The sequence below is a fragment of the Crinia signifera genome, chromosome 1 (genome assembly GCF_055691185.1).
Source record: "Crinia signifera chromosome 1, ASM5569118v1, whole genome shotgun sequence".
NCBI classification, from domain to species: Eukaryota; Metazoa; Chordata; class Amphibia; order Anura; family Myobatrachidae; genus Crinia; species Crinia signifera.
In genome coordinates, this window is record NC_139217.1 from 224,262,610 (window position 1) to 224,289,152 (window position 26,543).

General features: G+C 43.6%; 1 protein-coding gene across 3 annotated transcripts in view; it reads right to left on the reverse strand.

The window, feature by feature from the left end:
* SEMA6B (semaphorin 6B) overlaps positions 1 to 26,543 on the reverse strand; it is a 237,993-nt gene that overhangs the window by 116,313 nt on the left and 95,137 nt on the right. For 2 of the 3 annotated variants that reach the window (XM_083179335.1, XM_083179334.1), the window contains 2 exons: positions 1,528 to 1,626; positions 363 to 453 (listed from right to left, as the gene is read on the reverse strand). In XM_083179335.1, the coding sequence (XP_083035461.1) occupies positions 363 to 453; positions 1,528 to 1,626 (190 nt within the window). Of the gene's footprint in view, positions 1 to 362; positions 454 to 1,523; positions 1,627 to 26,543 lie in introns of all 3 variants that reach the window. The other variant, XM_083179336.1, reaches the window with a different exon arrangement.

The window sequence follows — 26,543 nt, forward strand, 5'->3', positions numbered from 1 at the left end:
AATTTGGCATCAGTTTAATATATCATCTTTCCAATTAACAAAATGTGTGGGTTGTATCCAATGGATGGCCCATTTCAAGATGAATATTTCCTCACACATTTCCTTTTATGGACCACCCTTTATTTTAAATCTGTGCACACATTGATTAGCATGAGATTAAATACATCTGGAGACAGTTTTCCAATGCACGGTAAAAATTTGTTTCAATAAAATTGAGATGCTTGCCAATAGTAAACAGAAAAAAATCTGAATCTGAACAATTGTAAAATAAGCATTTTATTATGATAATTATGGGGAAATGAGTCATATTGTCAAACACAACTTCTTGGACAATATCTGTGGATATATTATCATTACTTTACCTGCAAATAGAGCCACATTTCCATGTTTTGGATCATATGGACATCGAGCCATCCCACCAAGGGTTTCCCCAACTTGTTCAAATGAATCAATCTAAGAAAGATACAGAATATGCTAAATATGCTAGATACTGATTCAGTACATCATACCTTTTAAAAATGTGCAATGTTTTAAAAGTATTTAGTGAGCTCACAAATATAGACAAAAAAACAAGTACAGGAAGCAACGGCTAGTGAGACATTTTTCATAGGTAGAATGAATATAGAAATAAACACTTATACATATATCAAATCAAATGTTGGACAGAAAACATCAGAGAGAAAGTGGATGCCATTTATAGTAGAGGGAAGGGAAGAAAAGAGGTTAAGACAAGCAGCAGGCCAAAAATTTGTGTGTGGTATGAATCACCGACAGTCGGGATCCTGACAGTCACTATCCCGATGTCGGGATCCCGACTGCCTGGTCTCAGAGAGCGTGGCCAGCGCAACAAAGCCCCTTGCGGGCTTGCTGCGCTCGCCACGCTGCTGGCACGGTGGCTCGCTACGCAAGCCACCTATTCTATTCTCCCTCTATGGGTGTCATGGACCCCCACGAGGGAAAATAGCCGACGGCCGTCGGGAACCCGGCCGTCTGTGTTTTTAACAGTCGGGATCCCGACGTCGGGTTAATGACTGTCAGGATCCAACTGTCGGGATCCCGTCCGGCACCCCAAAAATTCTGCCAAGAAGAACATATCATTCCATCGCGCATGAGTTAGAAAAGGATGGGAGACTAAAAAAATAAGAATGAGGTGAACTTACAGTACATAAGAAAGCCACAGGGGCTCATACTTAAGTACCAAATTTGTAATTTTAAGACAGAAAGAGATGGTGCTTAGGGGTTCTTGCAGCCACAGGCTATGACACTTTTTGCAGCAACTAGGATGTGGGACAGCAGTTTGATGTAAAAAAAAAAAGTATATATATATTTTAGTTCAAGACAAATAAATTAAAGACAAATATATTGTCTATATTTAATAAAGTATATCATCCAAATCCTTTCATAGTTGAAATAAGCATAAAAATGTATATATGTTTTTGACTCACTCAAGACTGTAGACAGTACAGAAGCAGCTAACACTTAGTAGTTGTAGAAAACATATTCATAGAAGAAAGATTTCTTACGTACACTGTAGTCTGCACAAACTGGGTTGAAAGCATTTGTTCCACAAGCAAATAGAGTGTGGTCATGTAAAAGAAGAACTTTCACAAAATTTCTGCACTCATCCTAATGGACAATAAGAGGGTATTATTCAAATAGCATCCAGGAATACATTGGCAAACATCAAATTAAGTAATATATGTTGTACAAAAACTTAATGCATTGCATATAAAAGCTTTATTTTACAAAAAAAAAACACAAAACCTACAAGGAAATTGTTCATCCAAACATGGGTAGAACTGGGATTGGTCTGTCATAATTACTACCTACAGGTTTACTCTAAAGCCCCATACACACTAAAAAGAGATCACGGTACTCTTTACTTAGAACGGCGCCCGCGATTTTGATCGTGGGCATCGTTAGTAAAAAATCGCGGGCATCGATTGCACTAAAAAAATCGGGTGCGATGTGACCGACGCATTACCCGCGATTTCCCATAGGGAACAATGTTAAATGTCTCAATTGACCCGATTTTCCTGTTCAATGCCTCAATTGACCCGATTTTTCCATAGGAAACAATGTTAAATGGCCCACAGAGGCTAAATAGGCACCCTGAAGTGTGAAATGGCCCCCACAATTGTACGCGTCCTACGACCTTTTCATACCCCCACTATCCACGTTGGCGTGGAGTTGAGAATAGAAAGTGTGGCGAGCGCAGCGAGCCACCGAGCCCGAAGCGTGGCAAGCGCAGCGAGCCCCGCGAGGGGACGCAGACAGCTGTGAAGCCCGCAAGGGGACGCGTATACCTGTGAAGGTATCCGTGTGCGCTCACCACGCTTCGGGCTCGGTGGCTCGCTGCGCTCGCCACACTTTATATTCTCAACTCCACGCCGACGTGGATAGTGGGGGTATGAAAAGGTCGTAGGACGCGTACCGCCGCCCCTCGCGGGCTCGCTGCGCTCGCCACGCTTCGGGTTGACGTTGATCGTGGGGTGGCGTTAACAATTGGGGTGGCCATTTCACACTTCAGGGTGCCTATTTGGCCTCTGTGGACCATTTAACATTGTTTCCTATGGAAAAATCGGGTCAATTGAGGCATTGAACAGGAAAATCGGGTCAATTGAGACATTTAACATTGTTCCCTATGGGAAATCGCGGGCATCGCGTCGGTCGCATCGCACCCGATTTTTTTGTGCATTCAATGCCCGAGATGGCCACGATGGGCGCCCTTCTAGGTAAAGAGTACCGAGATCACTTATAAAAAGGGCCTTTTGAGCGATATCTTTTAAAATATTACCTAGTGTGTTCACTGAATATTGTTAACAATGTGCGCTCCTGCGCATCGTTAATATATGCTCCCATCTATTGAACATGTAGGTTGATTGTAGCTACTGTATATAGCAGTGGGTTCCAGTGACATCACTTAACAATATATTTTACCAGTATCGTTGTGTGTACACTCAATTCAACCACCTGCGGATGATATCGCTAACTATATTGGACATGGCAAGGATCGACTAGTATCACATATTGGAGCTCAATCTGTAAAGGCTGTTCTAGGGTTCCCCGATAGCTAAATCACATATGGGTTACACAAATTATAAAATAAATGTATTAGAAAACTGTATTTATATAACAAGAACATTCATATATTTTTTTTAATTCATTCAAATACCTTCGGCATATGTCTTACATGTCATGCTTTCAGGATATATTTTTTATATCATATTATATCTGTATTTACATTAATTTATGTTACCTTCGCCATCTAGTGGTCAACACAGAAGTAGATTAATGTGAATCTCAAAAGGCACCATAGTAAGCCTAGCAGTGCATTTTGGGTTACATACTGGCAGACTGATTAGCTGCCGGACTGCAAGCAAGCTCCGATTGTCTCACGGACCTGGCAGGTGGCCACAGCAGCCTGAGATTTAAAATAGCCGGGACCTAGGCACCTGCAGTTCTCTGACTCTGAATACAGCCAGGCAGCTCTCTGCCTGTATTCAGTTCTTCCCGGCGGCGGCAGGTGGCAGCTGAACGGGTGGCCCAGCAGGCCAAAAAATTTTTTCAGACATGGCGACGAGCATGGAACCCCACATGGCAATGAGCATGTAATCCCACATGGCAGTGAGCATGTAATCCCACATGGCAACGAGCATGTAATCCCACATAGCAACAAGCATAGAACCCCTGGCAATGAGCATGGAACTCCTGACAATGAGCATGGAGGTAAGCAGCACTTACAGTATGTAGCATTATTGGTAAAAGGGATTACGGTGTTTGGCAAAATACATAATGTACATTATGGTGTGTGACTTAACGTGTAATGGGCATTACAGTGCAAATTTTTGATGCACCTTTTGCGCGCAATGTCCCTGTTTATGGAGCAAATTGTCAATTTTGGATTAATTCGTGTGCCATTGTGTTAATTTTTGCTCAATCTGTGTGGCATTATGTGAATTTTGGCTCAATCCATGTGGCATTATGTGAATTTTGGCTCAATCCGTGTAGCATTATGTGAATTTTGGCTTAATCCATGTGGTGCCAAGGAGGGCCTGTGTACTTTAAATGTCAGGGACTATTTGTAATCCCATTTCTGCCTTCTCTCTGCTCTCCTCCTCCCTCTCTCTCCACTCTCTGAGAATGCACAATGGCATCACTAACACCCCCCCCCCCCCCACACACACACACACACACACACACCCCACCCCTATCATGGTGCCCTCCCTGTAATTTTCTCCTAGATCCACCCCTGTTCATGACATGAACACCGACCAGGAACATTTGACAACCATCATTTTTCATTAAAAAAACCCTAAAGAAAACAGTTGTGAGTAGGAAACTAAGATCAACTGGGAATGTTGGTGATCGGGACATTCGCGCGGCAGAGCTGAACAAGCACCCATAAAGGATGCTGCAGCCACAAGTCAACACTTAATTGAAAAGACGCATGCGCATAGAGTCTTTTCCCTGCTGCACTGCTGAGCACAGCAACGGCAGGCAGGGTGGACTCTCAACTGTCCCCCCCACCATGGAATACTATCGGCCACAGGTAGGATATGGGACAGTCCCCCAAAAATGGGACTGTCCTGCAAAAACTGGGACAGTTGGGAAATTTGCTGAAAGTGTACAATTATTTTGATACAGACTCCATTGAACTGTGTGGCATACTGCCCCTGAATATTAGAAACCTTACTCCAGGTCCCTAGGGTTAAAATCATACTTGCCTACTTTTGAAAACTAGTTTCTCTTTCAATGGTCCTGGTGACACAACTCAACATTGGGATGTAGGAGGGTCCGTAGGAGCCAGGCACCTATCCTAAAGCTTTTGGAGGGTAGGCTCCTCCCTCTGCATCCCAGACTCTTCAGTTCGTGTTAGGTGCCCACTGGAGTGGGTGCTATTCTAAAGGGCTGCTGGAGCAGCCGAAGGATTAGAGTTTTTATTTTATTAACTTTTACACTAGCTAGGTAGGCACAGTGTGAGGATTCTCATTGAATCCTCACACTAAAAGCGCAGCAGGAGCTGACAGAAGCGTGTCCTGTCAGCTCACTGTGCACAGGGGAGACACTGTCTGGTCTCCCTGTGCGGCGCTTACAGCTTCTCTTAAGAAGCTGCCTGGGGTCCGGAGCGCTCTGAAACCGGCTTCACTCTAGGTGGGGGTCATGGGGGCCAGGCGCTCCGTGATGGCGGCGGCCATTTTCTGCGGAGCTTACACACTGAGCTCCTGTGTGAGAGGACAGCAGTGTGTTACAGGCATGTTCCAAGTGGTCCCCAGCAGAGGGGGAGACACTGGAACTTGGAGATCCTGCAGTGGGAGCGGCTGCCTGGGGGTGGTTGGCGCCAAAAGCCACGGACCCTGCAGCAGCAGGGACTTGATCTCTTCCCTCACTCTGTTTGGCGCCATTCGGAAGACGCTTGCAGCAGAGCTGAACTGGCTGACAGATCCTGGCAGTGTGATTGGATTTCCTGGGCATCGTTTTCCCCACTTCTGAAAGCTTCAGACAGATAAGTGACTGTTGTGCATTGGCTCTGTATTTAACGCCTGTACATCTTGCACTGTGACTGTGTTACCATTTGCATCATGTCTGAGCAGCAGTCTGCGGCTTTGGGGGAGGGAGCCCTTAATGCATTGTGCGCTTGTAGTGTGTGTACACTAAAATTTGCCCCTGAACAGATGGCCAAGGGGGGCTTGTGTATTGTTTGCGCTGCTGTGAGACCCATGGGGAGTGAACCCCAGAGGGTAGAGCAATCGAAACCTGCGTGGGCCAGTGCCCTGGGCAGGTCGGTTAATGCCTTAGTGCAATTGCTGGACAGGCAGAGTGATGTGTTGGTATCTTCCCCTAGACCTATGTCATCATCTCAGCAGTCCTCTGGCTCCTTGCCTCTGACCCAAGCAGATCCGGGGCTCTTTCAGGTCATGCAGGATACTGCAAAAGGGATCAGCAGATTTAATGATTTGCTTGACAGATTTGATAGTGATACTGTGGGGACCCCTAAAAGATCCTATTCAGTGCCTTTGCTTGCTGTTGAATCTGGAGAGGAGGGAGAGTGCACAGACATCCCCTGGGATCAGGGTGATGACTCTGAGGATTCCTCGGCCTCAGGGGTGGAGGATTTGATTACTGCTGTAAAAAAGGCTTTGAATTTGTCTGTGGAGAATAAGATTCCTGCAAAAAGTGTATTTAAACGGCAGCGTAAGGAAACTGTTACCTTACCTCCTGATGAAGGTTTAAAGGATTTGTTGGACGGGGCTTGGAAAATGCCGATAAAAGGCTTCAGATGCCTAAGAGATATTTAAGTCTGTACCCCATGCCTGAGGCTCATGCGGACCTATGGGAAAAAGTTCTGGTGGTGGATGCTTCCGTGGCACGGCTTTCTAAAGCCACTGTGCTACCTGTCCAGGGGGGTGCAGCCTTTAAGGACCCCGTAGACAAGAAGCTTGAAGGTAACCTCAAGGCAATTTTTGAAGAGGTAGGTTTCACTTTATGCCCACTTATAGCATCAGCATGGGTCTCCAAGGCCATGATTGTTTGGGCCAGTGACTTATGTACTATTTTACATACTGACCCAGGTGTGTTACTGCTAGCTGAGAAATTGAAAGCAGCTGCGGAGTATGTGCTTGAGGCTGAGGAGGAAGCACTTAAAATGGCTTCCAGAGTATCCACGGTGTCCGTCAATGCCAGGAGAGTGCTTTGGTTTAAAGCCTGGGAGGCGGATAACGAATCTAAAAAGGCCTTAGAGGCGTTGGCTTTTAAAGGAAAGCTGTTGTTTGGATCCGAGCTAGTGGAGATTATTAAGCAGGCCACGGGAGGCAAAAGTACTTTCCTGCCGGCTCCTGCAGCAAAACAGGCCTCAAGATTTTCTGCTTCTAGACCGTCCTTTCGGCCCTCCCCTAGAGGGTGTGCGTCCTTTCGAGGACACTCATTCAGGGGAAAGTTCCAGTCCTCTAGGGGCAAGGCCCCAAAGTCAAAATTCGGTTGTTTCCACAAGAAACCGAGCACCAAAGGTGAGGACAAGCCCTCAGCATGACTACCTGGGGAGTTCCCCAGCGGTGGTCAAGGTGGGGGGGGGGCATCTGAGATGGTTCAGGGATGCTTGGGCATTGTTGGACCGGGATCCTTGGGTGTTGGACATTGTATCCCAGGGGTACAGGATTCCATTCAAAGGTCTTCCTCCGAGAAGATTTCTACCCACACCAATGCCAAAGGAGTCACGGCTCCGTTCTGCTCTTTTGGGGGCGGCTCAATCCCTGTTAGAAAAAGGAGTGGTGATCCCGGTCCCTCAAGCGGAGCGGAAGAAAGGCTTTTATTCCACTCTGTTTTTGGTGCCCAAGCCAGATGGGTCTTTCAGACCGATCTTAAATTTAAAGTCTTTGAATCTCCATCTGTGGGTAGACCATTTCAAGATGGAATCTTGGACCAGGGAGAATTTTTGATGTCCATGGATGTCCAGGACACATATCTGCATGTTCCTATCCACCTGGAACATCAGGTTCTCCTGAGGTTTGCCATAGGAAACCTGCATCTGCAATTTCAGGCGTTGCCCTTTGGTCTGGCCACAGCTCCAAGGGTATTCACCAAAATTATGTCGGTGATGGCGGCTGCTCTCCGATTGAGGGGAATCACTGTGATTCCATATCTGGACTACCTGCTGTTCAAAGCAGAGTTGGCGGAGATCTTGCAGAAACACTTGGAAGAAGCCATCAGGTTTTTGCACGTTCACGGTTGGCTTTTAAATTTACAAAAGTCTCAGCTCATGCCGTCTCAGAGAATCCAGTTCCTGGGGGTTGTCCTGTATACCCATCTACATCGGGTATTTCTACCAGAGACAAAGGCCAGGGACATGTCCATCTTGGTTCGGGAGATTCTGGGGCCTTGGAGTCCATCCGTTTGGAGGGGTCTCAAGCTGCTGGGGAAAATGGTGGCGACTTTCGAGACGCTACAGTTTGCCAGGTTCCACTCTCGAGTATTCCAGTGGAACATTCTGACATCCTGGTCAGGGAATACTCAGACCATTAGGTCAGAGCACATAGTGTTGTCTCCAGAAACCAGGTCTTCCCTGGAATGGTGGATGGAGGTGGATTCCCTTCAGTGGGGTCGGTCTCTGCAGTCCTGGGACTGGCTGGTAGTCACTACCGACACCAGTCTTAGGGGCTGGGGGGCAGTTGCTCTGGACCTATGGCTTCAGGGTTTGTGGACCTCGGAAGAGTCAGCCTTGCCGATCAATATCCTGGAACTGCAGGCTGTGTGGAAGGTGATATCCATGGCAGGAGAAAGATTGCAGGGTCTCCCATTGCGGATTCAGACGGACAATGCCACGGCTGTGGTGTACTTGAATCATCAGGGAGGCACACGCAGCAGGCTGGCCATTTGGGAAGTTTCCCGGATCTTCTTGTGGGCAGAGCAGAAGGTTCCAGCATTATCAGCGATATTCATCCCCGGGGTGGAGAATGTCGAGGCCGATTTCCTGAGCAGGGAGGAGCTGCTCGAAGGGGAATGGAGTCTGAACTCACAGGTGTTTCACCAGATTGCAGTGAGGTGGGGAACTCCGGATGTGGACCTTATGGCATCCAGGTTCAATCATCAAGTACCCAGGTTTTATGCCAGGACAAGAGATCCATTGGCCGAAACAGTGGATGCAATGACTATCCCCTGGGAGGGGAATCTGCTTTATGTTTTTCCGCTATTCCCAATGCTGGCAAGGGTTCTGAAAAGAATCCAATCCCAAGGAATCCCGGTGATTCTAATAGCCCCGGATTGGCCAAGGAGGTCCTGGTACTCGAGGGTTCAGAGATTGTCTGTGGACTCGTGGCGTCTACCTCTGAGTTCAGATCTGTTAAGGCAAGAGCCGTTCTTCCACCTGGTTTTGCTCGGCTAAATTTGACGGCTTGGCTATTGAGACCGCCATCTTGAAGAACAAGGGTTTCTCAGAGGCTGTGGTAAATACCATGATAAAGGCTAGGAAGTCTGTGTTTTTGGCTAACTATTATAGGGTCTGGAAGACCTATATTAGGTGGTGTGAAAGGCAGAAGTCACATACAACTCGATTTCGACTTTCAAAGTTACTTGAGTTTTTGCAGGATGGTTTCTCGTCTGGTCTAAGCCTTCGGTCTCTCAAGGTACAGATCTCGGCTATGTCAATCTATTTTCAGAAGAGGATAGCATTGCTACCGGAGGTGCAGACTTTCCTGCAAGGGGTTTCCAGATTGAAACCTCCCTACAAGCAACCAGTGGCTCTTTGGGATTTATCACTGGTACTGGAATGTCTCCAAAGGGCGCCTTTTGAGCCGTTAAGGTCGGCTGACCTTAAGTTCCTTACATGGAAACTTGTCTTTCTGTTGGCTGTTGCCTCTGCAAAGAGAGTATCGGAATTGGGAGCATTGTCCTGCAAGTCTCCTTTTCTTATTTTTCATGATGACAGGGCTGTTCTTTGAACAGTACCCCAATTTTTTCCAAAAGTAGTCTCTGCTTTTCATTTGAATCAAGAGATAGTTTTGCCTGTGTTTCAACCCCCAGAGGGTTCCAGGAAAAGGGACAAATTGAGGAAATTGGACGTTGACATTGGATTTATGTGGACAGGGTGAAAGGTGTCAGGAAGACTGATACTTTGTTAGTCTTGTATGATGTGCACAAGATTGGTTGGCCTGCGTCTAAGCAGACCATTGCTAGGTGGTTTGCGTTCTGTCATTGCCTTTGCATATACTAAGGTTGGTAGGCCTGTTCCGGCCAGGATCAACGCGCATACCACCAGGTCGGTCGCCACCTCTTGGGCGGTTCGACATGGGGCCACAGCTGATCAGGTTTGCAGGGCCGCCACTTGGTCATCTGTTCACAATTTTGCCAAATTCTATAGGTTCCATGAGTTCGCATCGGAGGACGCATCATTCGGGCGAGCAGTGATGAGAGCTGCAGACCTGAGGGTATGTCATACTCAGCCCAGAGGGAGTATCTAGCTCCACCTATGGCCAGGGGTGTGTCCTGCAGTGGCAGAAGAAAACTCTGAGCATGATTCAAATGTGGATGTTGCTGACTGAAACCCTGCACTAATTGAAAGAAAACACTTCTGCCTCTCTTGCTACCTATCCGTGTGTGTGTTTATGTGTGTGAGAGAGAGAGAGCAAGAGCGATAGAGAGAAGAGAGTGCGAGAGCGATAGAGAGAAGAAAAGAGTGCATTTGTGAGAAACTGAGGGGAAGTGTTTGAGAGACACAGAGGTGGGAGCGAAAGAAGCAATATATGTGGGAGGGAGGGAGTTTGAGAGACAGAGAGGGAAAGTGGGAGATATGGAAAAAGAGGAGTAGAGAGTCCTATCCTAGTGAGATAGAAAGAGAGGAGTGTTTGTGAGACAGAGAAAGAGGGAGAGACAGGGGGAGAGAGAAAAAGGGAGAGAGTGATACCCCTTTCAGATAGAAAACAAAATTACAGGGTAAAGCAGTTCTACCCGGTAATTTTGTGAATAACATGGGTCCTTTTTGTGTTATTACGCGTTACCTTCTACACTATGGGGTTGATTCTGTTTGGTACGGTGGGACCGTAAACGGGCGGATCGGGTTTTTTTTTCATCTGCGCATGCGTAGCTTTCGAAATGCGCATGTGCGGCGACCTCACACCGCTCACGGACGGGTCTCTCCGTGCGAAAAAAACCTGTCCACAAGAGCACGGTCATTGTGGGCGGCATGTGGTGTTTTTATGGGAGCGGCTGGAATAATGAGGAAAACTGGGCGTAAACATGGGCGTACACAGGGATGTGCACACAAAATGCATGGTGCCACAACCGCCTCGATCGGCGAACTCACCGTGCATTTTGGACCAAAAACAGGTGGACGCCAAAGATAGCTCCAGACCACCCCTAGAGATACCGCATGAGAGCGGACGCCTGGGTCTGCTAGTTAACGCCGATTACTACTCAAACACATACACCTGAATGTAATAAGCAATGCTGCAGGCTATTAAGTGAAAACCATTATTTCACTACCTGCAAGCCACACACAGCCCTCAAACACATTGGAAGCATATCTTTCTACACTTCAACATGTAAAGGTTGAACATGTAAAGGTTGGTTTATTCTAGGTAAGATTTATTCTAAGACCTGCTTATATATGTCAAGGTAGTTATTTTATAACCATCTACACCCATTCAGAAAGTGTTTTTGTATACTTTAAAAAGCAGGACACTCAATTCACAGAAGTCGACATGTGTCAACTTTTTCACTGAAGCACAAACATACCAGTTTTTTTATATGGAAAAATACACATAAACCACATCTAAGAGCAACAAGGATGTTTTTGGACTCAATTTCTACTTGCAATAGTGGAGCAATGTCCTAAGGCCATGGCCACTATTTTGCACACTATTTTTTGTCTTTTTGCCCAACAACATACATTATGCACTTTCATATTTGCTATGAATTTTGTGTAGCACACTCTGTATCTAAGATGCCACCAAGCACATTATTGCAATCACATATATCTAACAAAGGATCCCAACATCTGCCTATCACACTCTAAAGTCATATTTTGAACAATATTAGAACATGTTTGCACACAAACCATTTTGTTATGCTTGGTTGACTTACACATCTTTAACATACCTGTACCAAGAACTATGGGGACTCATCAATGTTTGTTTTTGGAGGACACATATGCATTCCAACACAAATGTCACTTTGGCCCCTTGTTTGCCTACCTCACCCACTCCACGAGGAACTCATTTTTCTGGCCCTGGTTTTAACTTGTAATGTAGGAGTTACCTCACCTGCACAGAAACTGCTTTCTCACCTATTAAGTTGCTCTGCACATGTGCTGGCACAAACAAATTAGCAGGGAAATGGTGGAGATGAACATGTGCATGGTCATGGAGAGGGTTCTGCATGGCAAACATGAACAACACATCACTACATTCACCTAAAGACCAAGTTGAGTAAGTACACATAAATGTAGTATTTGGTTTACACAAGAAATTACACATACAACATGGGTTTTTATTTTGGTAAATTAAATGTATTTGCTGTTAAGCATCACAGCTTTTTTATTTTAATATTATTTTGTTAAAAAATAAAAGTTTCTGTTAAGTTAGAAGTTGCCTGTGTTTTTAATCAGAAATATGTTAGAGGGTTTGTAATGGCAGGTACATACAGATGTGTAATGTCACTTATATTTGTAATTTTACGTGAGGGGTAACGATTGATGTGTGAATGTGTGTGTTTTGGGTTAAATAACACATAGTGATAATGCATGAATGTTTAATGTTGTTAGATTAAAACATCACACATAACATGAGGGAAGGTAGATATGTAAAACATTAGGCAATAAAGTAATTCTGGATATAATTTAGTATATACACACAAACACAAACATGATTTTATTGCAAATTGAAAACAATGTGGGTACACAGATATTTTTTTAAGTTACACATTACAACATATTAAATATACATGTATTGAGGGTAAACTGTTGTTTTATTAGGGTGTTCATCAAGGTAGACAATTTAGTTAATGGAAAACAATTATTGAATTACACTTAGCCTAATTAAGTAATTGACATAATTAAACTTGAAAGGGATTCTTTGCAGGCCCATATAGTTGAAGGGTATGCCACCGTGCACGGACGTACGCTTCCTCTCACGATTGGTGACACACTGAGTTTTCCATTGAAAAAAGCGAGACCCGTCCGTGTACAGTGGCGTACGCTCAGATATACGGAAGGTATCGGTGTGAAAACGGACAAGATGCGTCCGTGCACTTTGGCTTCCGCTCTGATGTACGCCAGGTATCGGTGGCTAAGAGGGAGATCCGTCCGTACGAGGTGGCATACGCTCAAGTCTACGCCACTCCCCATTGTCGTGTTTGTGACCGTCCGTGTGCGGCTGTTCTGTAGGCGGACTTTTGCTCACAGCTTGCGTACGGTGAGACGGACCGTACGTATGTTTCACCGACCTAACCAGAATAAGGCCCTATGCAACAGGTTACCCTTGGCAACTACAGCCTGATACAGAGCAGAGCTTCTCCATTCACTGAGGTAAAAATAGGAATGGTTGTAAATACCTTAGCATATGACTAGAAGCTGCTGACTCTATTGTAATGTGACTTTACAGATTTTAACCTAGTCACTGCTATATAAGAAATAAAGCTATACACTTATTATACTGTATGTCCAATGCAGCCGCACAGCTATTTAAATTTGCTGTTCAGACACATCAGCGTATGAGTCTCTCAATGAGAGGTTATACAACGAACATATCTTTATACCCTTTGGATCACTATTAATGCACCGATTATATCAATCGATATACAAACTTATTAAGGATAAAGCTGATGCTGCGTATGATACGCGGATACAATGATAAAGAAATAATACACACAGACACTGATTAGGTGAAGATCACGGATCCGACCCCGTGTCATATATATATATATATATATATATATATATATATATATATATATAGTATAGAAATAAGATCGCACTCCATCCAACATAGGGCATCTCCTAGGGTGTCATCCAGAACCACAGTCCAAATATATAGAAAAAAAGGACGCACTCTCCAGTATTTTAAATGCAATTAAAATCAGCTGTGTATTCAAAAATTTCAGGTACTCAACGTTTCCGTCCACTTGGGACCTTCATCAGGAGGTAAGCATCAGTCACAACAATACAACAGGGGGCACAGCTCAGACCACACAGCAGGTTCCTACAGCAAGGAAACCACTGTGGGTCTGGTGCTATTTGTACTCAGCATAGGACACAAAAGGGCGCCAAACAAACCACACAACAGCACTTCCGCGTGTCACCCTGACAAGCACATGACGTCACTTCCGGTGTTACGAAACTATTACTGCTGGAGTGTAAATACAACATCGGCGGAACATATAAATAATGGGGTGCATACCCGCACCTCCGTTGGTGCAACTTACCGTTCAGCAAACCTGCACTCGCAGGGGAAGAAGGTGAATCGGCGTAGATTCGCTGGTCATAGTAGGTATTGCGGGCACACTAAATGTATGGAAGTGATATGTAATGAAAATGTGGCTGTCGCTCCTGAGTGTCAAATCTGGCACAAAGAGCACCTGTGACCAATACTTAATAATGCATAAATTGAACAACAAGAAAAGAAAGGGGTGTTGAGCTGCGCTTGGTATAACTTTGTAAAAAGTGAGGTAATGAAACCTGTAAAGTTTGGGTGAAAAAAATGAGGGATTGGTTGGTCTAGTACAAAAAGATTTAATGTCTAAAATACATATAGCCAGAATACATTGATAATTCTCTAAAATCACATAAAATTCATATCTCACCAACCAAACTGGGGAAAATGTATGGCCCGGAGAGTCCCAAGAGTCCTGTATAGGGCTGAGTTGTAAATCGTCCTGTATGGAGCTGCAATGAAATGCCCAATTGGAGCAGTAGGGAGGGAGGACCAGATGTAAGAATAAGGAGCGGCTTAAGTTGACACGGATTGCCGACTCCCTCCGCTGGATGGACTGGAGCGGGATGGGTCCTCTACCTCTACCTTACTGTAGGAATTTGCAATCCAAATGGAACCAGTGGAGGTGGTATTACCGGACTGGGATCTGTGCGTGGCCCAAGGGGACCCCCAGGTCCTGGTGAGGCGTGATGGTTGTCTCCAATGTAGCAGATGGTGGGGAGGACTTGAAGATGTTGATAAGGAGCGGCCCAGGATGGCACAAATAACCGACTCCCTCCGCTGGATGGAATAGAGCGGGATACAGTCCTCGACCTCAACCTTGCTGCTAGGACTTGGTGGTCCAATTGGACAAAGGGTGGTAAGTGTGTGCACAAATAAGCACTTCCGGGTTCTTTAGGGGTACCAGTTTGGTATTCTGGATGGAGATAGAGACCTGAGTCCTGACCGGTTTCGCTGCTCCAGGCAGCTTTGTCAGAGGATAACAGGTTTAAAACATGGCTGGCTATTTATTTCCTGTTACATGGGTCATGTGACCAACTTGATTAGATCAACCAATCTATTTTATAAACAAATAGGGCGCTAAAGTAGGAGGCAAGTTACTATAAATTCATACACAATAGTATACAATAATAAGATATACACTAAAACATGGTTTGTTAATTGTAAAGTGCTTAGATTATGATCGCTAGCTTGTGCAATCAATTTTGTTAGTATGGTAGTCATGGTGACTGAGATGACCTTATCGAACGTGCATTTCAATTGGAGGAATAACCTATTAGTTTCCAGGTCATTCTGCCCTGATGGTATGTGGGCTGTGAGGGCGGAAGTACCTGTGGTGCGACCTGTAAGGGCGTCCCCTCTATGCTTTAATGGCAGGGGGGAGGATTGCATGTCAGAGCTTGTTGTCCCTCCCTAAAAACGGAATGGAATCATTCGTCAGACTGCATTTGAGTCTACAAGCATAGGTCTACACCATTAGGTCGACTTGCATTATGTCAACCTGACTGAAGGCCGACATGGATTAGGTCGACAGGGTCATAAGGTCGACAGGTGTTAGGTCGACAGTGAAAAAGCCGACGTGTTTTTTTTTTTTTTTTTTTTTTGCAAGAAAATGCAAGAAAAAAGGAATAAATAATCATAAATGAATAATAAAAAGTGAAACATGGAACTTTTATAACAGAGAAAATTTATAAAAATAAGAACGGATGGAGGAAGGACATATATCATGATAGTTCATAGTTCTTAGAGAGAATGCATATATGGTAGTTTCCCACAATCCGATTTTTATTGCAGGCTACGCACTATACCGAAAGAATGGGCGCATATACACACATATTATGATGGGTGGGATGATGTTTTGCAGATGGTACACACAGATGGTATATAATGATGATTTATAGTTCTTAGAGGGGTGAATGGAAGGAGAATGGATATATGGCAATCTTCCACAATCCGATTTTTATTGCAGGCTGCGCACTGCACCAAAAGAGTGGGCGCATATATACACACATGTTACAATGGGTGGGGTGGTGTTTTACGGATGGTGCACACAGATGGTATATATACACACACACATTATAGTGGGTGGAATGATTTTTTACAGATGGTGGAGTTCGGACATACATGGTGATGGAATGGGAATATACATTCTAAATGACTGAGTTAAGTTCCACCATCTCATTGAGGCCCTCAGGGTGGATAGAGTTCAGCAGGTGCATCCAAAAAACTTCTTGTTTGCACAAACAAGAAGTTTTTTGGATGCACCTGCTGAACTCTATCCACCCTGAGGGCCTCAATGAGATGGTGGAACTTAACTCAGTCATTTAGAATGTATATTCCCATTCCATCACCATGTATGTCCGAACTCCACCATCTGTAAAAAATCATTCCACCCACTATAATGTGTGTGTGTATATATACCATCTGTGTGCACCATCCGTAAAACACCACCCCACCCATTGTAACATGTGTGTATATATGCGCCCACTCTTTTGGTGCAGTGCGCAGCCTGCAATAAAAATCGGATTGTGGAAGATTGCCATATATCCATTCTCCTTCCATTCACCCCTCTAAGAACTATAAATCATCATTATATACCATCTGTGTGTACCATCTGCAAAACATCATCCCACCCATCATAATATGTGTGTATATGCGCCCATTCTTTCGGTATAGTGCGTAGCCTGCAATAAAAATCGGATTGTGGGAAACTACCATATATGCATTCTCTCTAAGAACTATGAACTATCATGATATATGTCCTTCCTCCATCCGTTCTTATTTTTATAAATTTTCTCTGTTATAAAAGTTCCATGTTTCACTTTTTATTATTCATTTATGATTATTTATTCCTTTTTTCTTGCATTTTCTTGCAAAAAAAAAAAAAAAAAACACGTCGGCTTTTTCACTGTCGACCTAACACCTGTCGACCTTATGACCCTGTCGACCTAATCCATGTCGGCCTTCAGTCAGGTTGACATAATGCAAGTCGACCTAATGGTGTAGACCTATGCTTGTAGACTCAAATGCAGTCTGACGAATGATTCCATTCCGTTTTTAGGGAGGGACAACAAGCTCTGACATGCAATCCTCCCCCCTGCCATTAAAGCATAGAGGGGACGCCCTTACAGGTCGCACCACAGGTACTTCCGCCCTCACAGCCCACATACCATCAGGGCAGAATGACCTGGAAACTAATAGGTTATTCCTCCAATTGAAATGCACGTTCGATAAGGTCATCTCAGTCACCATGACTACCATACTAACAAAATTGATTGCACAAGCTAGCGATCATAATCTAAGCACTTTACAATTAACAAACCATGTTTTAGTGTATATCTTATTATTGTATACTATTGTGTATGAATTTATAGTAACTTGCCTCCTACTTTAGCGCCCTATTTGTTTATAAAATAGATTGGTTGATCTAATCAAGTTGGTCACATGACCCATGTAACAGGAAATAAATAGCCAGCCATGTTTTAAACCTGTTATCCTCTGACAAAGCTGCCTGGAGCAGCGAAACCGGTCAGGACTCAGGTCTCTATCTCCATCCAGAATACCAAACTGGTACCCCTAAAGAACCCGGAAGTGCTTATTTGTGCACACACTTACCACCCTTTGTCCAATTGGACCACCAAGTCCTAGCAGCAAGGTTGAGGTCGAGGACTGTATCCCGCTCTATTCCATCCAGCGGAGGGAGTCGGTTATTTGTGCCATCCTGGGCCGCTCCTTATCAACATCTTCAAGTCCTCCCCACCATCTGCTACATTGGAGACAACCATCACGCCTCACCAGGACCTGGGGGTCCCCTTGGGCCACGCACAGATCCCAGTCCGGTAATACCTCCTCCACTGGTTCCATTTGGATTGCAAATTCCTACAGTAAGGTAGAGGTAGAGGACCCATCCCGCTCCAGTCCATCCAGCGGAGGGAGTCGGCAATCCGTGTCAACTTAAGCCGCTCCTTATTCTTACATCTGGTCCTCCCTCCCTACTGCTCCAATTGGGCATTTCATTGCAGCTCCATACAGGACGATTTACAACTCAGCCCTATACAGGACTCTTGGGACTCTCCGGGCCATTCATTTTCCCCAGTTTGGTTGGTGAGATATGAATTTTATGTGATTTTAGAGAATTATCAATGTATTCTGGCTATATGTATTTTAGACATTAAATCTTTTTGTACTAGACCAACCAATCCCTCATTTTTTTCACCCAAACTTTACAGGTTTCATTACCTCACTTTTTACAAAGTTATACCAAGCGCAGCTCAACACCCCTTTCTTTTCTTGTTCATTCAGTACAGGACTAACTATCCTGTCCCAGAGCAGCAGCTAGGGAAACACAGCTCCAGCCAGGCGCACCTGCACCCAGACCCACTCTGTGTGGTCAGGGTCACCACCACCCCTTTTTCTATTGTTTTCAATCAAGTTTCACAGGAGCTGCCAGCATGAGCTATTTTTCCCATTTCGATTCGCGCTTAAGTAGGAGGCAAAACATATTGTCGCAATGGGACAGAAATGATGACAATGTCACCGAGCCCATCCAGGACCTTAGGGATCAATTCAATCAATTAGAAGACCTTATGACAGCCGAACTAAGACACTGGCTGGACAGTTCGAATCTGCAAAAATATATAGATCAAAAAATGATACCTAGGGGCCTTAGGCTTACCAAACCATCAGTGTTCCAGAATGAGACAGTGTTCCAGAAGGAATGGGACCAAACCCTGGATCAATGTTCTCTAACACTGATGGGGATAGTAGTTAAATATAGGCAACAAAAAGCAGATGATCTGACCAAACAAATAGAATCATTGAAAAAAACATTAGAACCCCAGAACAAACTGAAAGAGTTTGAGGAAAGGGACAAAAATCTTATGAATAAGTTAGTGATATTCGAACAGTCCCTCCTAGACTCTAAATGTAAAAAATTCAGGAGGGATATCGAGGACTACAAAGGAGGAGACATTAGGGCATATAGATCGCAAGCCAAGAACAGGAGGAATATGAGGGACAATAACTACACCCAAAACAGGTACCCTTATAGACAGAGAGACCCATCACATAAGGGCCAATATGAAAAAATTAAAGATCTTCCAGTTTACACACCCCCACACCTAAAGAATAGAACCAGCTATAAAGAAAATTATTCATCACGTCAATACAATCATGTCACCAAAGAAAACAGCTATAAAGATGTCCTTACAGGCAATATACAACAAGGGGCTAGACCTAAAGAAAGACCAGTAAGAGACCAAGAAAACCCAGTTGGCCACCAGAACGTTTTTTTAGAGGGGCGATACACCAAACTGAGAGCCCAGAACTCGTTAGACCAAAGAGTAGGAACCCCAAAAAGAAGACGCAGAAGCTCAGAGGGAAGAGAGGAGGAAAGAGGGAGATATATAAGAAACTAAAGAAAGAAAACAGAAAAGAACTCCTTAAAAGTGTTATAAATCTGTCTAATAAAAAGCTGAATGAAGGGGAAATCTCTCTCCTTAGTAAGGGCCTTAAGTTCGCCCCTACTGCGACCCCCAACATTTTTTTTTTTTTTTTTTTTTTTTTTTTACCTTTTATTTTTAAATTTTTTCATATGCATAATTAAAAAGAGAATACAACAGCATATATACATATTACATTGTTAATGTTAGTAGTTGCATTGCTGAGTAGGATATATAGACAACATTAATAACATTACAATACTTTACAGGACGAGACGACAAAAAAGGAAGATACTGCGATGAAGCTATCGTTACTACAAATATATACCCTTTAGCAAATGAGGAGACAAGGCTTTGAATAGGATAAATTACTAGCCCTTCTTTTAAAGTGCACTTTGTCTAGCAATACATAGGTGCCGCACCCTGCTGCATGGTATAGTACAAACAGCATGATCTAATTGGGTTATACGATACAACTATCCATGTTAGGAAAAAAGGAAAACAAAATTATATATATATATATATAAATACATGTTTTACTAAAAAAAAGGGAAAAGAGTGGAGGTGTGGTGAGTGAGAGAAAGGAAGAGAAAAAGGGGGAAAAAAAAAAAAAAAAAAAAAGGGGGGGGGAGGGTGAAAAAAAGGAGGAAAAAGTGAAGAAGAGGGGGAAGCAAAATCCCCCAGTTGTAAATGTCGTGTTTTTTAATTGTTATACTAACGTGTTTAAAGTTTTGCAAAGGTTGACTCCAACCATCTGTGCCATATATTAAGATATGTGTTTAACTTTTTCCTGCCCAGATATATATATCTCTCTTGTGTACTTGTATAATTAACCAATGCGAGCCATGCAGCAAGGTCAGGACCATCTTTTGATAACCACGTTCTTGCTATCAGCATTTTAGCCAAAGCACAAATATTGTATATGTATAATTTATCATATTTACTCAAGGCACTGTCAGTGCAGATGGATAAGATACAGCTTTTTGGATTAAGAGAAGTTTCCGGTATACCGGTTTGCACCAGGGTCTGCAACACTTTACACCAAAAGTCCTTCACTACATCGCAATCCCATAGTAAATGCCAAAACGTGCCCGGCACTCTATTACATTTTGGACAAAGGGGAGAGGTTCTAGCCTTCATCTTGACCAACCTGGTCATAGACATGTAAGATCTGTGTAGAACATATAGCTGCACCTGTTGTACTCTTATTGTGTTAGTAGCGTACTGAACAGAGGCTAGCGCCATCTCCCATTCGCCAATGGATAATTCACCAACATTCTCTACCCATTTCTGAATCAGTGAGTCCATTCCGCCCGACCCCCAACATTTTTACTTTATTTATAGAACTTAACAGATTCGTCCGAACACTATGTCGGCAACGATACTTCGCAAAGAACCATCTACCTCAGGTAGAACAATCATCAGAAAGTATCACCCTAGAACCGGAGGATCTCCCATATGTAAACATTCTTAAGGAATTACAGCAGGAGAACCATAGCGAAGAGAGTGTTCAGATTACAGAGTGTCCCCCAATAAATTTCAACATCAACCGCAAAGACTTTAAACTGAAGTCAGAATTTTTCCCCATAAGATCTAAAGGCCCAAATATAGAGAGCTTTTACAAGACCACCCTGTCTGACTTTAAGACCATGTGTAACAAATCTAAGACAAAAACATATAGCTCCAACCTTACCAAACGAGAAAAGAAAGCCCTAAAAAATCTGGTAGAGGATAAGGGGTTAATCATTAAAGAAGCAGACAAGGGGGGGAGTCTTGTTATACAAGACAAACAGGACTACATCTCCGAAGCCCTTAGGCAACTGGAAGATACCCAGTTTTACATCAAATTAAAGGGGGACCCCACAAACCTGTTTAAAGCCAAATTATTTGAATTGTTGGATCAAGCAGTAATGGAGGGGACCATATCCAGGGACGAGTTCAAGTTTCTTTTTTCTGAACACCCTGTGGTGCCCATCTACTATCACCTTCCCAAAGTACACAAATCACTTTCAGCACCCCCAGGGAGACCTATTATTTTGGGTATTAACTCTTTAACTTCTAATCTTTCATTTTTTGTGGACTCTTTTCTTCAGCCTAGGGTCTCCACCCTCAGGTCACACATCAAGGATACTACATCATTCCTTAAACTCATCAAAGAGACTACATGGAAAGACTCTTATAATTTCCTCACGCTTGACGTCACGGGCCTGTATTCCAACATCCCACATGGCCTGGGACGTCGAGCTATAGAGAAACGTCTGGAGGAAGATGGTGACCTGGGGGTGGAGCTCAGACAATTTCTTCTCAACTGTATCACTTTTATTTTAGAACATAATTATTTTTTGTTTCAAGACACTCATTATCTGCAGGTGATGGGTACCGCCATGGGGACCAGGTTCGCGCCCAGCTACGCCAACCTGTACATGGGGGAGGTCGAAGACCAACATGTGTGGGGCGGCGGCTGTGACGTGAACCTGGTCCTCTATGGACGGTACATAGATGATCTTTTTATGATTTGGGACGGGGATGCACAAACAGCACTTGATTTTGTTCAAACACTTAATGATAACTCATATAATTTACAGTTCACCCACACTTTCCACCCCACGGAGATCTCCTTCCTGGATGTGGCCCTCTCCATAAAAGATAATAAAATTGTAACTAAAAACTATACCAAGGAGGTGGTGAGCCAAGCCTACCTCCACTTTCGCAGTGGACACCACTTACCCTGGAAAAAAAGTATTCCCAAGGGACAGCTCATACGTATTAGGAGGAATTGTTCCTCAGTATCAGATTTTGAAATGCAAGCGGAGAAGATGATGTCCTCCTTTAAAAGTAGAGGCTATCCCGCCCCTTTGGTCCAAAAGGCATTCGATGAGGTAGTGAATATGGACCGAGACACACTGCTCAGTCCGAAAAAGAAAGCGAGAGATACGTATTCAGATGCCAACCTAAACAATACGAGAATGGCATTTATAAGTACATTCACAAGCCATCATACCGAGGTTAAAAATATTATATGTAAAAACTATAATATATTACATCAAGATCCTCTCTTAATAGGAACCTTACCGAAAAAACCGAATTTTATTTTTAAGAAAAACCGATCCCTTAAAAGCATTCTGGCACCCAGCTTCCTACCCTCAATTACCACCCCCTCACCTCTCATGACCTGGCTCCCTTCCCAACTAGCAGGGTTCTATAGATGCGGGAGTTCCAGATGCATCACATGCTCGCATATAAAAAATGCCAAAACCACACAAATTATGGTGGATACCAAAACACACCCTATTAGGAATTTTATAAATTGCAACACCACTTATACAATCTATGTTTTGTCCTGTGAATGCGGGCTCAAATACGTGGGCCGCACAACTAGGAAACTCCGTATCAGGTTCTTAGAGCACCGTCGTAATATTAAAAAGAGTTTAGTTTCACATAGTGTCTCTAGACATTTCTTCGAGAAGCACAACGCTGATCCCCAAAGCTTGGAACTGATAGGGGTGGAACATGTTAAAAACACCAACAGAGGGGGGGATAGGTTCAGCAGATTGTGCAAACAAGAAGTTTTTTGGATGCACCTGCTGAACTCTATCCACCCTGAGGGCCTCAATGAGATGGTGGAACTTAACTCAGTCATTTAGAATGTATATTCCCATTCCATCACCATGTATGTCCGAACTCCACCATCTGTAAAAAATCATTCCACCCACTATAATGTGTGTGTGTATATATACCATCTGTGTGCACCATCCGTAAAACACCACCCCACCCATTGTAACATGTGTGTATATATGCGCCCACTCTTTTGGTGCAGTGCGCAGCCTGCAATAAAAATCGGATTGTGGGAGATTGCCATATATCCATTCTCCTTCCATTCACCCCTCTAAGAACTATAAATCATCATTATATACCATCTGTGTGTACCATCTGCAAAACATCATCCCACCCATCATAATATGTGTGTATATGCGCCCATTCTTTCGGTATAGTGCGTAGCCTGCAATAAAAATCGGATTGTGGGAAACTACCATATATGCATTCTCTCTAAGAACTATGAACTATCATGATATATGTCCTTCCTCCATCCGTTCTTATTTTTATAAATTTTCTCTGTTATAAAAGTTCCATGTTTCACTTTTTATTATTCATTTATGATTATTTATTCCTTTTTTCTTGCATTTTCTTGCAAAAAAAAAAAAAAAAAAAAACACGTCGGCTTTTTCACTGTCGACCTAACACCTGTCGACCTTATGACCCTGTCGACCTAATCCATGTCGGCCTTCAGTCAGGTTGACATAATGCAAGTCGACCTAATGGTGTAGACCTATGCTTGTAGACTCAAATGCAGTCTGACGAATGATTCCATTCCGTTTTTAGGGAGGGACAACAAGCTCTGACCTGCAATCCTCCCCCCTGCCATTAAAGCATAGAGGGGACGCCCTTACAGGTCGCACCACAGGTACTTCCGCCCTCACAGCCCACATACCATCAGGGCAGAATGACCTGGAAACTAATAGGTTATTCCTCCAATTGAAATGCACGTTCGATAAGGTCATCTCAGTCACCATGACTACCATACTAACAAAATTGATTGCACAAGCTAGCGATCATAATCTAAGCACTTTACAATTAACAAACCATGTTTTAGTGTATATCTTATTATTGTATACTATTGTGTATGAATTTATAGTAACTTGCCTCCTACTTTAGCGCCCTATTTGTTTATAAAATAGATTGGTTGATCTAATCAAGTTGGTCACATGACCCATGTAACAGGAAATAAATAGCCAGCCATGTTTTAAACCTGTTATCCTCTGACAAAGCTGCCTGGAGCAGCGAAACCGGTCAGGACTCAGGTCTCTATCTCCATCCAGAATACCAAACTGGTACCCCTAAAGAACCCGGAAGTGCTTATTTGTGCACACACTTACCACCCTTTGTCCAATTGGACCACCAAGTCCTAGCAGCAAGGTTGAGGTCGAGGACTGTATCCCGCTCTATTCCATCCAGCGGAGGGAGTCGGTTATTTGTGCCATCCTGGGCCGCTCCTTATCAACATCTTCAAGTCCTCCCCACCATCTGCTACATTGGAGACAACCATCACGCCTCACCAGGACCTGGGGGTCCCCTTGGGCCACGCACAGATCCCAGTCCGGTAATACCACCTCCACTGGTTCCATTTGGATTGCAAATTCCTACAGTAAGGTAGAGGTAGAGGACCCATCCCGCTCCAGTCCATCCAGCGGAGGGAGTCGGCAATCCGTGTCAACTTAAGCCGCTCCTTATTCTTACATCTGATCCTCCCTCCCTACTGCTCCAATTGGGCATTTCATTGCAGCTCCATACAGGACGATTTACAACTCAGCCCTATACAGGACTCTTGGGACTCTCCGGGCCATACATTTTCCCCAGTTTGGTTGGTGAGATATGAATTTTATGTGATTTTAGAGAATTATCAATGTATTCTGGCTATATGTATTTTAGACATTAAATCTTTTTGTACTAGACCAACCAATCCCTCATTTTTTTCACCCAAACTTTACAGGTTTCATTACCTCACTTTTTACAAAGTTATACCAAGCGCAGCTCAACACCCCTTTCTTTTCTTGTTCATTCAGTACAGGACTAACTATCCTGTCCCAGAGCAGCAGCTAGGGAAACACAGCTCCAGCCAGGCGCACCTGCACCCAGACCCACTCTGTGTGGTCAGGGTCACCACCACCCCTTTTTATAAATTGAACAACAGCTATTCCTATATCACATACTAAATATCAAGTAGACAAAACATATCATGTACATATAAGAAATCATGTTCACATATGTACATATAAAAACATGAAAAAAAATCTTATATCATTGTGACACCACAATAAGTGGATGGACTGCTGTTGCCGGACACTTTATCCTGTCCAGTGCTCTCAATTTTTTTCATCTTTTCTTTATTTTTTACAGTGGTGGTTAGGGCTGTACTTCTCTGATAATGATATAAGATTTTTTTTCATGTTTTTATATGTACATATGTGAACATGATTTCTTATATGTACATGATATGTTTTGTCTACTTGATATTTAGTATGTGATATAGTAATAGCTGTTGTTCAATTTATGCATTATTAAGTATTGGTCACAGGTGCTCTTTGTGCCAGATTTGACACTTAGGAGCGACAGACACATTTTCATTACATATCACTTCCATACATTTAGTGTGCCCGCAATACCTACTATGACCAGCGGGAGGCCCGAAGGGGAACGTTATATGCATGCAGGGGCGGATCCAGGATAAAATGACAGGGGGGGCACCATGATATAAAAGGGTTTGGGTGGGGGAGGGGCAGTGTTAGTGGTGCCAGTGTACATGCTAAGAGAGCGGCAGGAGAGGGTGGGAATGGAATTAAAAATAGGCCAATGGCATTTAAAGTACGCAGGTCCACCATGGCGACAAAAGTGAAGGATGTAGTTGTGCGGGCGCCAAAGGCACGCTCCAGAAAAGGGTGTGTGGCCACTCAACAGGGGGCGTGTCAACACCATATACAACTTCTACACATTATGCAACAAAATACTAGACCCCATTATACTTGCCACTTACACATGATGCCAAATGGAATGAGCCAAAATTCAAATAATGCCACATGGATTGTGTCAAAATTCACATAATGCCACATGGATTGAGACAAAATTTACATAATAACACACACAGAATTGAGCCAAAATTCACATAATGCCAAATGGATTGTGTCAAAATTCACATAATGCCACACGGATTGAGCCAAATGCATAAAATGCCATACGGATTGAGCCAAAATTCACATAATGCCACATGGATTGAGCCAAAATTCACATAATGCCACACGGATTGAGCCAAAATTCACATAATGCCACACGGATTGAGCCAAAATTCCCATAATGCCACAAGGATTGAGCCAAAATTCACATAATGCCACACGGATTGAGACAAAATTCACATAATGCCACATGGATTGAGCCAGAATTCACATAATGCCACACAGATTAAGCCAAAATTCACAAAACACTTCATAAACAGGGACATTGTCCACCAAATGCTCGCATTAAACATTTACACCATAATGTCCATTACACGTTAAGTTACACGCCATTATGTCCATTATGTGTTATGCCAAACACCATAATGCCTATTAAAACTTATGCTACATAAGTGCTG